Below are 15819 nucleotides of genomic sequence, written 5' to 3'. Positions count from 1 at the left end.
TGTGTGCAACCATCAAATCACAACGAACCATTGCAGAGCCCACAGAGTCACCTAATTTGAAATCATGCAAATAAATGGGAATAGAAGGATGGTTTGAAAGATGTTCAGCAAACAGGAGACAGTACTTCCAATCAGGAAGTTCCATATTTGCTGATAGACCAGCAGTGCCACCCCTCCATGCACTCATCCATCACACGATCTGTCATTTCTGCACAAAGAAAACTGCTGAGAGGTGACTGAATTGGCAGGTTTCAGAAATGTTTCCTGTAAGGAGAAATACACAGGATAATACTAATCAATGAAATCCTTAATGATATCTATATTCAAACAAAAATTCCAAGTGTTCCACAGATACAAAGTGACCATCTTTATTTATGTGGAAGACAGTGGTGCAGGGAACCCTTCTGTTTTTGACCACATTTTTGAAGGTCTGTCTTTAAACTCAGGAGGAATTTGATGTGTTGTGGTAAAGATGTTTCCACCAAGATGTCTCCCAAGTTCAGCTTCCTTACTGACTTGGAGGAGCCAGCAAGCCCTCTAATCCCTTTTGAAAGAAAGAGGGGATCTCCCCTGAAGATTTCTCAGACACTGAACGCAGAATGAGAAATCAAGGTGTTAATTCTGACTTTGATGGTCATTTTCTCATAATCTGTTGTTTTTTTCATTTTTTTCTTTTTTGTTTTGTTTGTGAATGAGAGTATGTATAATAAAATAAAAACATTTCAGTGCCCAGTCCCCACCCATTTGGAATGCACTGCAATGCCAAACAAAAACATTGGAGGGTTTTGTCAGCACTATACCCAAACACCAGCATCAGATATAATGTCCACAACACCTGTTGAAAATGTCCAGTACTAATACTTGGTTGATCCTAGCCCAAGTGGGCCAGCCAATTGACCCTGAGGGTCCACCCCAAGGCTGCTCATCTACAGGAATAAAAAAGACCAAATAGTGTTAAGAGTTGGACCCCTCAACCACCAGTATCCTCTTTTCCCCTTCACAGGTTGCCACACACAACAAACACACAGGTGGATGTTCAGATCTTAGAAGAGGTAAACTGAAATTACAAAACCTTCTCTGAGAGGTCCCCTCACCACACACAGAAATCCACCTGGAGAGGGGTTAGACTCTACAACTTGATACGTGTTCTTTTGTACCATTTACTCAACATACACAGAAGGACAAGGACATAGGTGCCTTCTTGTCACAGGAGAATATTTTGTGCCATCTAACTTGCCAAATCAACAGAAACAGGCATATTACATAGGAAATGATCTGCTCTTCACTGATATGAACACCCTTGCCCTACTTCTCATAACACTATGCTACCTATTCATACACTCTCTGAAAGAGTCACACAACTAATAAGAAATTCTTCAATTTATCTGCTCCAGAGGCTAGAAAATGGAAGTAGCAAGGGTCTTTTATGCCCCTCTTGAAGACTAGGGGAAGGGAATTTTCACTAGAAAGACACTGGAAACATGCCTGGACCCAACCACACCTAACCACCACAATAGTCTTTCACTGTAGAAAGTAAAATGGATAATCTTGAAATGTAATTTGAAAATCTACCATGAATGAGCCAAAAAAGTGAGCAGAAACTCCCCTGATGTTGACTATTTAGGTTAGTCCAAGGAATGTAGTCTACAAGAAAAGAGAAAATTAAGAACATACACCTCCTCCCATCTCAACAGTGGGCACATTTGAAACCAGAGGAGATGGGTTTAATACTTTCTGTTACTACTGACACAATATGGATTTAGGGAAGTAAATGGGTTCTGAAAATCAAACGGTACACGAGTAAAAATGGGTAAAAGAAAAAGAAAAGGGGCATATATCCACCAAAGATGGTAAACTAGAGAATAGTAACTGAAGATAATATTCCCAGGGAGATGAAACTGTAAGATGGAGGTAAGGAGAGACAAAGAGTTGGACATAGTCAATAAAGACAAAAGAACAGGAAAGGAAAAAAACAAAACCATAGTTAAAAAGTTGAGAGGTGATTGACAAGAGCACCCAATAGCCTACTTTGGTAAAAAGTGACAATCTTCAATCAAACAACTGGGTACATAAAGTCAAAATGAGTGCAACCAAACAGCCTAGTTGGAGAGAGTTGTAGATGGGCCAACAACAAAAGCGTGTTACTTTCAGTGATAGAAGCACAACATGAATTGGATAAAAGTAGAGCTAATCAATCAGATAAATATGATCAGTTAGCAAGGAACTGGACAAATCTCACATGTGAAGAAGAAACAACTTTCCCAGGTGAAAGACATCAGGTTGAAGCAAAAGTGATCAAAACTGAGGAACAGAAAGTGGTGCCATGGACACCAGTTAGTAACAAAAAGGAAACTACAAATAAACTAGTCAAAAGTGGGCTACCTACAAGACCTAACAAGAAGTGTCATGAAATGAAGCCAAGGCACGTTGGAGAAAGCAAAGAAACAGAAAGAAGGGAGACCAGTCTTAGCTGAGAATATTCACAACCAGAGCTGCTGGGCAAGGTATCACAATCCAGAAGAATGACATTTTGCTATTAAGGGGAGTGACAAAAGTGTCAATCATTGGTATGCTCAACTGAAAATAGATTCAATGAAAGACCTCAGGATGGAGTGACCCTCTCCACAGGAAGAATCCTATGTGGTTTACAGAGACAATCCACAACATAGTTCAAAGCCCCAGGACATGAGAAGAGGTTAGACAAACCCAATGCGAGACAAAACAAAGTTTATCTTGAAGCAAAGGTCCCTGAAGGTGGTCTCACAATGATAAATATGAAACATGACCACTGAATTGCCAAAAGGGATCATAACCAAGTTATCTTAAATCAAGATAACAAGCAGAAACATGCTCAATGAGCAGCTAAAATATTACTGATATGACAAATATGCTTCACAAGAGAACAAATCCCTAAGGATGTGGAGTAATACAAAGACATTTCCTAAATCATAATAGATTTTTCACTGACAAGACTGAGATATAGATGGGGGAGGGAGATAGCAGCAGAATGCTGGTCAGAGTATCAACATGATCCAACCATCAAGATAATCTTCAACAAGAAAAAGAAAAAGCATCACAAGAGAGAACAGAAGATCATGGATGATATTCTATTGGAACCTCAAAGTCTATTGAAGAACCTTCATGTGAGCTAAGCCTAAAGAAACAATACATCCGTGAGACATGAAACTGCCTAAAAAAGATAGAACTTCTCACACAGGAAATAGAGGAGAGGTAAGAGTCAAAATAATTATACATTTAATGTCTCACAGACAAATGGAGGAAAGCTGAGATTGATTGACTTGAAAAATGAAAGAGATTCTAAAATGGACTAAGTCCTGGATCAGGGTGAGGAACAAGTTAGAAGATTTTACCAGCTAGTCCAGTTGAGCAGCTTCATAGAAGAGTAGTGACATGGTCAAAAACAATAACTCCTGAGAACAAGCAAGAACAACCAGTTGTCTGAGTAATAATAAAAAACAAAGTCCAAAAACAAGGACCTGGCAAGTAAATAATCCAACAATTAATTTGAATACATACAGAACCAAAGTGATGCCAAAGGGAAGAGCTTGAAACTAGCAAACTTGATACTACTGAACAAACCAAAAAAAAAAGTTGGGAGAATAGAGGAATTTAAATATGTAGAAAGGCATCTAAGACATTGACCTTGGTCTTCCATAAAATAGGAGAAAATAGCCAATGGAAAGGGAAAAAAACAAAAAAAACATTCATCTTGTCCTGAGGAATCACTAGACAGTGGTTGAAAGAAGAAAGGTCAATAATGGAATGCTAGCCCTCAGTTTCTTGGAAAATAAAAAAAAAACCCTCATGAAAAACTCTTTCTCAATAGCTGTGTTATCTGAAAACTCAATGCCACAATTTTGATATCCAAAAAATGTTTAGAATCGGATGAGAAAGAGACACAGGAAGAAGAGAAGTGAGGATAAACTATGTAAGAATTACATGGCTTACTGATCAGTTACAAATGGGTTCAAGAGGTATGCGTATAGAAATAGACATGAACCCCAAGTCAACTGGGTAAAAAAGGAGGAAGTCACCAAAAGGATACATGATTACCAACTTCACAGAAGGTAGGGGGGAGTAGAGGGATGAGAAACAATAAAAGGAAAAGACATAGAGGTGGAAGACTCACAGTCTCAAGGAATGGTTTTGTATTCTCAAGGTTAGAAGAAACAAAAATAAAAAAAAAAAAGAATGGAAGGGCTGGGGTCAAGTAGCCTCAGTCTGATTCTTCAAGATAGGAGCATCCTTGAAGACTTTAGAGAAAAAAAAAGAGCAAGACAGAGGTTGTGGAGGAAAGAAAGGGAAAGACAAACAGCAGAAAATAGAGCATCATGTCTATGAAGATTTCAACAATAAAGGAACCAAGTAAACAGAGACAAAACAGGTATGGATGAGGACCAACCACAAATCCACAGAAAAACCATCAGAATTATGAATTAAGGCTTCAGACAATAGGCAGAGAGTGAATAGGTAAAGGAGATGGGTAAAGGAAAGGCAAAGACAGGGAGACTGGGTAATACAGTTATTAAAAAAAATGGAGTCAACCCCCCATGTGGGTAAAAGGGACTGTAATGATTGGGAATCCAAGAATGAAAAAGCTATGGTAAAGAAATTTTGAAGTTGAGGAGGAAAAGGAATTTAATAGAGTGAATGAAGCTGATTCAGAAATGTGTCAATATGAATACGTACGTCTGGGAATGAATAAAAAACAAATAATCCTCAGTATGAAAGCATGTAGCAAAAAAGATATAGAAGACAGAATGCATACAAACCTGAGAAACCAAATCTGCCAAGAGATTTGTAGGAGAAACAAACATTATCCTCTACAGGTAAAAAAGAACATGGTGCAAGCTCGAGAAGGAAAAAGATCTAATCAGAATCATTGTTCTTATGGTCAGGTTCAGAAAGAGGAATGTACTTCCAATGTTTGGACAGGGAGATGAGACTAACAAACCCACAACACACTGAACAGTGGCAGTAATGTCCTTTACAATCAGTGAGGAATTCATTCTTTTTAAAGTAATTTTCCAAATTTATTTTCATCTAATCATTCAAGAAAATGTAGTTTAAAATTGAATTTGAAATCAAATAAAATGAAGGAAATTTAACCCTGGAAAAAAAATGAGCAAATCTTCCTATCAATAGAGGGCTATTGTCACATAATAACTGAATTATACTCTAACACAATTCACATTAAAACATATTCCTTAGATACAAGCAAGCTCAAGGCTATAGGCATGCTCAAAATCTCCAATACAGATACATGAAGAACAGCTGCTGTGTGCAGACAGGTAAATGGATTTTTCCAGAACTTACTAATTTACTTCACTTACACAAAATTGTACCTTATCATTTTTCAGCACACTTTTACACCAGTTGCAATTTTCTTTTTTGTTAGACCAAAATGTCATACTATGTACTCCAAAAGTACACATTCATTAACTTGTTCTAGTAATTCCCTGTCTCATGTTACAATGCATTATATGACATGCATATAATACTCAAACTATTGAGAAGAGTGAACCTCTAACAGCCACAACTTTATTAGATTACCTTTTTTTTTTCTTGTGGTAATGGTGCTGGTGTTTCTATACTAAATGGCTCCCCTGGAACTCCAACACTTGGCACAAGCCCAGGTGTTCCGAAAGGAAAGAGAGACCCAGATGGTGGACGATTCCGTGGGGTTTTATGTAAAATGCTACTTTCTACTAACTCATCATCAAACTTTCTTCTCTTGATGGATCTGGATGAACTCCTCCTTTTCTGGAAAGCATCTTCTTTAGATGCAGCTACTGAGGGTGTCACAATCATATTCCCAGAATGACTTGCAGTTTCTAAACACTTTTGATTGATCATGCCAATATTTGGTGAGGAGTCTAAAGATGTAATTTGTAAAGTTTGAAACAAATAACAAAAAAGAAATTTATTACAAAAATAAGTCAAGAGTGCACTGCTTTTTATGACAAGTTTTTGTTTTTCAAGAACTTTGATGTAGAATCACTAACACAATGAGGAATTACCATTCAAAATGTTTAACAGAAAGATTATGATGTAATAAATTTATATTATAAAAAATATATATAAACAAGAATTTCAAATCTTTATTTCAAAACGTATAAAAAATAACTAAAAAAAACCAATCCAACAGGTCAAAAATTAAGCTTTAAAGGTGAATTTTACAGAGAAAAGAAAACTTTGCAGTCAAAAGAACTACTCATACTGATTAATTTTGCAGGTTCACATTTTTTATAAAAAATATGTGCTAATAAATGAAACATAGAGCTTGGTGCAGAAAGAGCCCTTTCAGAGCGGCAATCTGAATGTTTTAGTTTTTACGTTTGCCGCTAAGATAAATACTGTGACGTAATAGTTGCCAAACAAACTGTCAACGCCAGCATGTTGAATGTAAATAAACATGACCAGTGCATACGGAGAAACAGAGGCAGAGTCTGTTTTGACTTTGTGTTCTGAACAGTGTTGAGTAGCGCCATATCAATTCGAACCTACTCTGATTGAACCTAGAACAGTTACTTTTGACACAGATTTGACAAGTTCTAGTGACGAGGACAGTTCCACGAGTGAAATTAGCAGATCTGTGAGTGATACTGATAGCGCCCAGGCCAGTTACGAATCGATCATACCTCCAGTGGAAGAATGGTAAACCTAAGTCATGACAACAAATATGGTCTGTATTATTTCACATGCAATTTTAAGCATCTCAAAACCTGTCTGGTGTTTATAAATTATTGGTATCACAGACTGGGTTTTATTTGTTTATACTTTGCCGACTATGGTAACTAATACTCAGCCCTTCCACAATCACTGTACCAGGTATTTATGACTCGTAACAAAATGAATTTCAATTATGTGTCATAATTCTGTCTATAAAATCAAACTAGATGTAGCAGTCTGAATAGTTAATTTAATATTTACCATAAATGTATACTTTATATGACATTCTGTATGTTTGTGCAAGGTGTAGGTGTGGTTTATGCAAGCAGATGCCAACCAGGAGAGAGTGCGTTTGTTGTTGCTCATATGACAAGGTGTCAAACCAATTAAAAGATGAAGCTTGCATTACCCAGACTCAAGGCTTTGATGAAAATTGCCTGAATATCAATGTCTTGGAAGCATCATACTATGAATTTGTTGACCAGTAACCATGTTATCATAAAACAAACATAAAGTAGCAATATCAAGACAAAAAATAGCCTCACAAAGTAGGTAATCCAAAAAAAGCACCAATAGATTTACATAAAACACCAGCACCTGAAAGGAATAAAATGGTCGGCGTGCAACAAAGCGTGTTTGGCAATTATTACATCATAGTTGTAAAACATCAAAGAAACAGCCAAACAACCGAGAGGAACTTGAGTTTGAGGACCGGCATATTTTGTTTTTTACTGAAAAACTAAAGTGTTTAAAAATATGGCAACCATACAGGAATTATACCTAACCAAAGTACAGTTTCTCAGGCAATTATTAAATTTGTTGAAAATTAACCTTTAAAATTAATAAAAACTTACATAAATATGCTTATATGGAGAATTTATTTGTATTTAAAATTTTTACACTTATTATACATGAGTACACACATGCAACATAATTTTCATAAAAAACTTGTACATTTTAAACACTATCACACATGTGCATAAGTATTTATATGCTCATAATCTATTAAAATAAATATGAAACATTACTTGCAAAATTTAACAGTATAAATATACCTGGCGTAAGGTTGATACTATTTTCACTGGTATTATGAGAACTGTCACTAACTCCACCAGATGGGAAAATATTTGATGTATTTGCCATGTCTATTATAAAAGTGTAAAAAAAACCAAATTCACAAGTGGAAAAAAATTTAAACTGAAAAGGAATTCTAATAATAAAAAAAAATTGAAACATACCTAACAGGTTCATATATTGACAAACATCTTTAACTTTTTCAGGATGAAATAAATGGTTCGCAAAGTAAATTTGTCAGTGGTTCTACTTATACAAACATTTTCACACATCTACAAAAAAACAGCTAAAGTCCAGCTGATAAAAAACAATCAACTGTAAACTTCACAATAACAAAAACAATTCCATCGAATTAATTAAACTAAAGGGAAAACAGTTCTGTAAAATAACAAACTTAAGTATTCCAATCAAAACAAAAACAATAATGTTACCTATTATTTCTATGTTTTAAAGAAAACAATTTTTGGCATGAAACCCTTGGAATATGTTTATTTTAAAAAGAGAATGTTAACTTCTTGTAAGCAAAAATCTAAAACTGCTGCTACTATGTATAATGTGTGACTTTAAGCTGCACAACATTAAAAGTAAAATGTATTATAAAATCACATCAAAATGACAAATATATCACTCAGATAAAACTCCCTAGTTGGAAGACAGGTCCTTACCAAACACAGTTTTGACATACAATCATATATTTACTGAAAGAATATCACTAGTTATCTAGAACAATAAACAATTCAGGTGTTATTTCACATTCTGTATTGAGCAATCTCACTCTTCAAGATGCTTTGTCTGTTACTTTCCTTATTTGTCTTTGCAATATAACAATTAAGTAATAAAAAATCCTTTGGACAATACAATATCAGAATTCTTTGGAACAACTATCCCTACCATATTTTCACGATAAAACCTTAAAGAAACAAAATGGAAAAACATAAGATCATACATTTACTAAAAGAATGATTGGCTATCTAAAACAGATACTCTTATTTAATCACTACATGTATTAAAAAGAAGTAAATTAATCAGGCTTCTCTAAAAGTTAAGGGCATATTTTAATTTTTAATTATTTTCATGGCTATCTGCTTTATTTTTTATTTGTCCATTTTACTCATATTACATTACTAATCATCCCAGACTGTGTTTCTGAGCGTGTTTGTTCTAGAAAAATACAAACTTTAAATTTGAATTTTTATTCACCCAATATTAAGCTATAAAGGGAATATATATGATTGACACATTGTATTTTTTGTGTGTTTAATGTCAAGAGTGGTAGGAATATAAATTGTAGATACAAGGCTTTGGGAAGGTACTGGAGAAGTTCTTTGCAAATTAAGCAATTATATTTTTTGAACATGATAATCATGATGCTGCAAATCATACTCTCTCTACCACAAACAGGCTCAAACTCAAACACCATAAAAAAATTAAATGTCATAATTAACAGGCAATTCATAAGTTCAGCTACAAGATATTTCAGTCTCTACTGATCATTTAAAAAAAAATTTAATGACTGACTCCAGCTCTCTAAACATTAACATCATTTTTAAATCCTGCTTCTCACACTGCACAAACATCTACCTTTGCTCTACTGTCAGAATACTGGGAGGTTATTTTAACAAACACGCTTAACCTAGATTCAAGGAAACTGTTTAATATGCACAAAGTGAATGTAACATGGCCCCATCCCAGTAAGTTGAAAGTAATTAGCAAAGCTGAAAACAATGCTGAAGATCAAAAAACACTGTCCTCATTCTTCAAAAGAAGCTGATATTAAAGTATACATAAAGTACAACTGAATTTTTAGTTTTTTACCCAAAATGTAAATGAATTTTAATTATACTTACTTTCTTAAGATTTTGTACCTATAAACTTAACTTAGATTACAAAAAACAACAAATTCATAGCTGTTGAGCATAATTAAATCCGTAGGTTAGTTTAAGTCCCTTATACATTTTAACAATAAGTTATATTGACATTTAGGTGCTTAATTTTAAACTTACCTACGCTGCAGTTCAAACACTCGTGTAATCTGCAAGTTACAGCTTCGTTTACTTTTCTTAAGACTAATTCGCGTATTCAGTAATTGTTTGCGGTATATTCAATTACACTTACAATGTCTCTTTTATCATGTTATTCTTAGTTTGTTTGTTTTGTTCTTGTTTTTATACTTGAACAAGAAGTTAAAATGAAGTACAAAAATCAAGACTTTCCTTAATCTAAATTTATTCTTAAAATATTATATTTCTACTTCACTCCTTCACGATACTACGTCACAACCCAAAATAATCTAATTTCTTTATGTCACCACCAGGAACTTTTGGAAATAAAATTCTGTCATACATTTCTTTAATACTTTATTTTTATAAAACAAAAAAGATTTTTATGGACTACCTAGATAATAAATATTTCACACTGGCAAATTACTCTTAATTCAACTTAATTCTAAGTCTAATTCAAGTGTGGTCATTACATTACTTCCGATACCATAGGTTAATTTTAACAGTCTGTGACGAAAATACTAAAGTTTTAAAATCCTTTATTGACGAAATTGATTAAGATATTTAAACTTATTAAAGATATAAAAAATCTTGCAACGAGATTATGGGTATATTTTGAGTAAAAGAAGAAAAAGTTTCAGCATAAAAGCTTGAGTATTAATTAAGAAGCATAACTAGAACTGTTTTCTTGATAATGCGTTATGTGCAGTGGGATTGAATCATTTTTATTAAATTATATTGCCACTACATGGCCAAAAGTATGTGGACACCCAATCATCACATCCATATGTGCTTATTGAACATCTCATTCCAAAACCATTAGTATGGAGTTGGTATCCCTTTGCTGAGGTCTCCATTCTTCTGGGAAGGCTTTTCACTAAATTTTGGAGCATAACTGTGGGGATTCGCTCCTATTTAGCCATAAGAGCATTAGTGAGGTCGGGCGAGGAGGCCTGGCTCGCAGTCGGCGTTCCAATTCATCCCAAAGGTGTTCGACAGGGTTCTGTGCAAGCCAGTCAAGTTCTTTCACGCCAACATCAGCAAGCAATATCTTTATGAACCTTGCTTTGTGCACTGAGCATTGTCATGCTGAAACAAAAAAAGGGCTTTCCCAAACTGTTACCACAGAGTTGTAAGCATATAATTTTTTAGAATGTCATCATGTGCAGTAGCATTAAGATTTCCCTTCACTGGAACTAAAGAGCATAGCTTGAATATTAATTAAGAAGCATAACTAGAATTATTTTCCTGATAATGTGTTATGTGCAGCGGGATTGAATTATTTTATTAAATAATAATGTGTGTGTATATATATATATATATATACAGTATATAGACAAAAGTATGTGAACACCTGATTATCACACCCATATGTGCTTGTTGAACATCTCATTCCAAAACCATGGGCATTAATATGGAGTAGGTCACCTTTTTGCTGCTATAACAGCCTGTACTCTTCTGGAAAGGCTTTTGACCAGATTTTGGAGCATGTTGAAAGCTCTTCTGTACAACCTATTATACTGCCAATGTTTGTCTATTGAGATTGCTTGATTTTGTGCACCTGTTAGCAATGGGTGTGGCTGAAATAGGCGAACCCACTAATTAGAAGGGGTGTCCACATACTTCTGGATATGTAGTATATATTGTAACGATCTAAAACACAAGCAGCCGCTTCCATCAGGGTCAAAGGAAAAAACAGTATTTTATTAAGACAACCACATAAATTCAAAACGACACTTTCAAAAATTGAAACACAAAGACTTCATACTACCGTTAATAAACAACACAACATAAAATGTTGACGATCATAATTATTTCAATAAGTAAAAGAATCAGGAAAAAGAGCAATATCTACAACAATCAAGTAATAATCAACAATAGTACTTTAGATATATCTAGTGATCTAAGTTGGCACCCAAACTGACACCTTTCATACAGGGTATTTGAATTTCGACTTTTGAGTGGATTATTTTTTCAATTCTGTGTCTAGTTATCAATTTAGTAACACTCTGTGATCAGCTGTAGCCGAAAACAACTGTTACTATGGGGTTTGATGAAGCTGATGTGGCAAGACTGAAGCAGTCTATGACGGTATTGACGGATCTACTCGTCTACTTGCAGTAAAAACTCCCAGGCTCTTCATCTCAAACTTCGAGGGCTTCTTTTACCCCTAACCTTGTAAACATATATCGGTTTACGTCACTACAGACAACCCACCACCCCTGCTTAATGAGAAGTTCGACGGTCAGTCGGAGATTAATATATCGAAATAAAATTTCTTAGGCACCAAGTAACGTAGATAAATGGGTAGAAACTATGACTTATTGTTTGAGGGGACGAATAGTGTAAAATTTTCGGATCAGAATTAACTTTCGAGAATTTAAATAAACCTTGATTAATTTTGTACCCAGCAGTATCAGATAACATTAAAACGCTCCCCGCTTGTACAGCGGTAAGTCTACGGATTTAATACGCTAAAGTTAGGGATTCGATTACCCTTGATGGGCTCAGCAGATAGCTCGATGTGGCTTTGCCCTAAGGAAAACAAGCACACAGATAACATTAAATTTGCTAAAGATATCTTTAATGGGAAATGCTGAGCTCGTACAAAAGATTTAGTTGAGACCTAATTGAGAAAAACTGTATTTTTTTTCCAATCCTGGGAACCCAGCATGGCCAGGTGGTTAAAGCACTCAACTCATAATCTGAAGGTCGCGGGTTCGAATTCCTGTCACATCATACATGATCGCCATTTTAGCCGTGGGGTGATGTATTGTTACGGTCAATTCCACTATTCGTTAGTAAAAAAGTAGCCCAAGAGTTGGCGGTGGGTGATGATGACTAGCCTCCTTCCCTTCTAGTCTTACATTACTAAATTATGGACGACTAGCACAGATAGCACTTCGTGTAGCTTTGCGCAAAACTGAAAAACAAAATCCAATCCTGGTAGTAGAAATTGTATGTTTTTTAGCCCGTTGTATTATATAAATATATCCACGTGAAAGAATGAAACCAAATTTTTTGGGGTAAAGAGAAATACAGTAGGCCAAAAGCAGAGCCGTTTTATCCAATGAAAGAAAGGAACAATTGCTTAGGGACAATATGTTGCGACTATAATAATAATAATAAATAATGAAATATAAAATGTATGATAAAATAGTAATAACAAACAAGTTTATTTTAAGAAATTCATTTCTTTTTCTACTAATTTTTATCATTAATTAATTGAGTTTATAAAAAAGTGTATGGTATTTTCTAAAAAGCGAGGATAATCAAGGGGTCCATATTTTATACTTTGCACAAGACCAACCATTGTCTAATTGGCGGTACGTCTACGGATTTACAACGCTAGAATCAGGGATTTGATTCCCCTTGGTGGACTCAGCAGGTAGCTCGATGTTGCTTTGCTATAAGAAAACACACACACATTTTCTGTTACGTACAGGCATAACGTATTTATCTTACTTTAATACAGCTGATAAAAAGTAACTTCACATTATCAAGATTTTAGTTTTTAATGACAGGGCATCATCCTGTATGTCTCAGAGTTTATTAGATTTCAACCTTCTATGTGATATTTTATTACAATATCATTTCACTCTAGTTATAGCGGCCTAGCATGGCCAAGCGCGTAAGGCGTGCGACTCGCAATCCGAGGGTCGCGGGTTCGCGTTCGCGCCCGCGTCGCGCTAAACATGCTCGCCCTCCCAGCCGTGGGGGTGTATAATGTGACGGTCAATCCCACTATTCGTTGGTAAAAGAGTAGCCCAAGAGTCGGCGGTGGGTGGTGATGACTAGCTGCCTTCCCTCTAGTCTCACACTGCTAAATTAGGGACGGCTAGCACAGATAGCCCTCGAGTAGCTTTGTGCGAAATTCTAAAACAAACAAACAATAGTTATAGTCTTACTATTTTTTATGCTATCATAGGTTTATTATTAAAATCATTGAACACAAAACTAAGAAAATTAGTATTTATTTTTGGAGTTATCAGACATATTTTGAGACAGTTCTTTGTATTTTCAAGCATTTTTGAGGATCGAGGTACAACTTTCGCAATATTAAAAGGATTAAGAATTCCAAACGTCACACGTCCTTTAGGTTGGTAAACATCAAGTACCAGCGAAAAAAAATGTGGTTGAATGAGTTATTGATTGTTTAACACGTTGTTGCAAGGTTCTTCTTTTGTTGGGTAAGTTGTTTTGAATTATTTAGTGAAAATAATTCGAAGTATAGCTCACTTAACGATAGTAATTCAGTTTACTTCTTCCTTGATGTTATTGTAAAGCTTTGGATTGAGCGAAACACACCGTCGGCAATGGATATGAAGGAAATAGTGTGATTAAAATGCTGTTATTATACACTCTTCTAATTATTTAGAATCCCTAAAGAACTAAATTAAGAACATAGTGTTAAAAAATAATAGTCCTAATATGATGTATTATGACAAGTATAATTAGCTGTAGTCATCCATGATGACGAGAAAACCTACTTATAGAGAAAATTACATATGTATAAAACGGCTGGTATAGGTAGAGAAAGCACTACATATAACAGCTGTAGTTATGTTTTATCATTTTGTAAAAAGACATTCGCCATAATAATACCTCAAATCGATAGTGTGTCGTTTGCTGGACTTGATACAGTCTGTGGCAAATAATACTAAAGAGCCAGCCCATCAATGAAATGTTACAACAACAGTAATATATTTTCATATTATGATGTATTTTTGATTAATATCTGTAGATTTTGAGTGTTAAAGAAACTTTCCACCAACAATGACACCTTTATATGGTAATGGGACTACTGAATCAATAATAAAATTACTTGTTGGAAAAATAAGTATTATTAGTTATTTATTTGTGTTTATTTCAGAATTTTTACATAAACCTATACAGAGAGCTATCAATGCATAGCCATTTCGAATATTTTACTGATAAACAAGAACGAAAGCAGCAAATTTAAACTATTCATAGCTGTCTCTTGTCTGTTTGTTTGTTTTGGAATTTCTCACAAAGCTACTCGAGGGCTATCTGTGCTAGCTGTCCCTAATTTAGCAGTGTAAGACTAGAGGGAAGGCAGCTAGTCATCACCACCCACCGCCAACTCTTGGGCTACTCTTTTAGCAACGAATAGTGGGATTGACCGTCACATTATACACCCCCACGGCTGGGAGGGCGAGCATGTTTAGCGCGACGCGGGCGCGAACCCGCGACCCTCGGATTACGAGTCGCACACCTTACGCGCTTAACCATGCCAGGCCTGTCTCTTGTCTGATCGATTTGTTTGTTTGTTTTTGAATTTCGTGCCAAGCTACACGAGGGCTATCTGCGCTAGCCGTTCCTAATTTAGCAGTGTAAGACTAGAGGGAAGGCAGCTAGTCATCACCACCCACCGCCAACTCTTAGTCTACTCTCTTACCAACGAACAGTGGGATTAACCGTCACATTATAACGGCCCCACGGCTGAAAAGGCGAGCATGTTTGGTGCGACGGGGATTCGAACCCGCGACCCTCAGATTACGAGTCGAACGCCCTAACCCACCTGGCCATGCCGGGACCTGTCTGATCGAACAGTGAAATACGATCGTCAATCTAAATGTGCACAAATTATCAGAAATGTTTATTTTAATGACAATTTAAAAAAAGAATTAAATCCATCGGATCAATGACTGAAGAATCTTCAATAATGTGTAATTTCTATGAACTTACAACTTTTCACCTGATTCACGTTCAACTTGAGTTCAATTAGGGCCAAAAATTCCGTTTTATGTAAAACTGGAAATCACCAAATTCTTTGTGAAAAATTTGTTTGTTTGTTTTTGAATTTCGCACAAAGCTACTCGAGGGCTATCTGTGCTAGCCGTCCCTAATTTAGCAGTGTAAGACTAGAGAGAAGGCAGCGAGTCATCACCACCCACTGCCAACTCTTGGGCTACTCTTTTACCAACGAATAGTGGGATTGACCGTCACATTATAACGCCCCCACGGCTGGGAGGGCGAGCATGTTTGGCGCGACCGGGATGCGAACCCGCGACCCTCAGATTAAGATTCG

General features: G+C 35.6%; 1 protein-coding gene across 1 annotated transcript in view; it reads right to left on the bottom strand.

Annotated features, from left to right (window-relative positions):
• Rcd5 (microspherule protein Rcd5) overlaps window positions 1–10070 on the bottom strand; it is a 39137-nt gene extending 29067 nt beyond the window's left edge. The window contains exons 1-3 of the mRNA XM_076512335.1: window positions 9771–10070; window positions 7749–7838; window positions 5575–5897 (exon numbers count right to left, since the gene is read on the bottom strand). Of these exons, the coding sequence (XP_076368450.1) occupies window positions 5575–5897; window positions 7749–7836 (411 nt within the window). The 5' untranslated portion in view covers window positions 7837–7838; window positions 9771–10070. The remainder of the gene's footprint in view (window positions 1–5574; window positions 5898–7748; window positions 7839–9770) is intronic.
• Between the last annotated feature and the right edge of the window lie 5749 nt (window positions 10071–15819).

The sequence above is a fragment of the Tachypleus tridentatus genome, chromosome 7 (assembly GCF_004210375.1).
Source record: "Tachypleus tridentatus isolate NWPU-2018 chromosome 7, ASM421037v1, whole genome shotgun sequence".
Classification (NCBI taxonomy): Eukaryota; Metazoa; Arthropoda; class Merostomata; order Xiphosura; family Limulidae; genus Tachypleus; species Tachypleus tridentatus.
The sequence above is the reverse complement of the archived record's forward strand: the minus strand, read 5'-3'. Positions and strand labels throughout refer to the sequence as shown.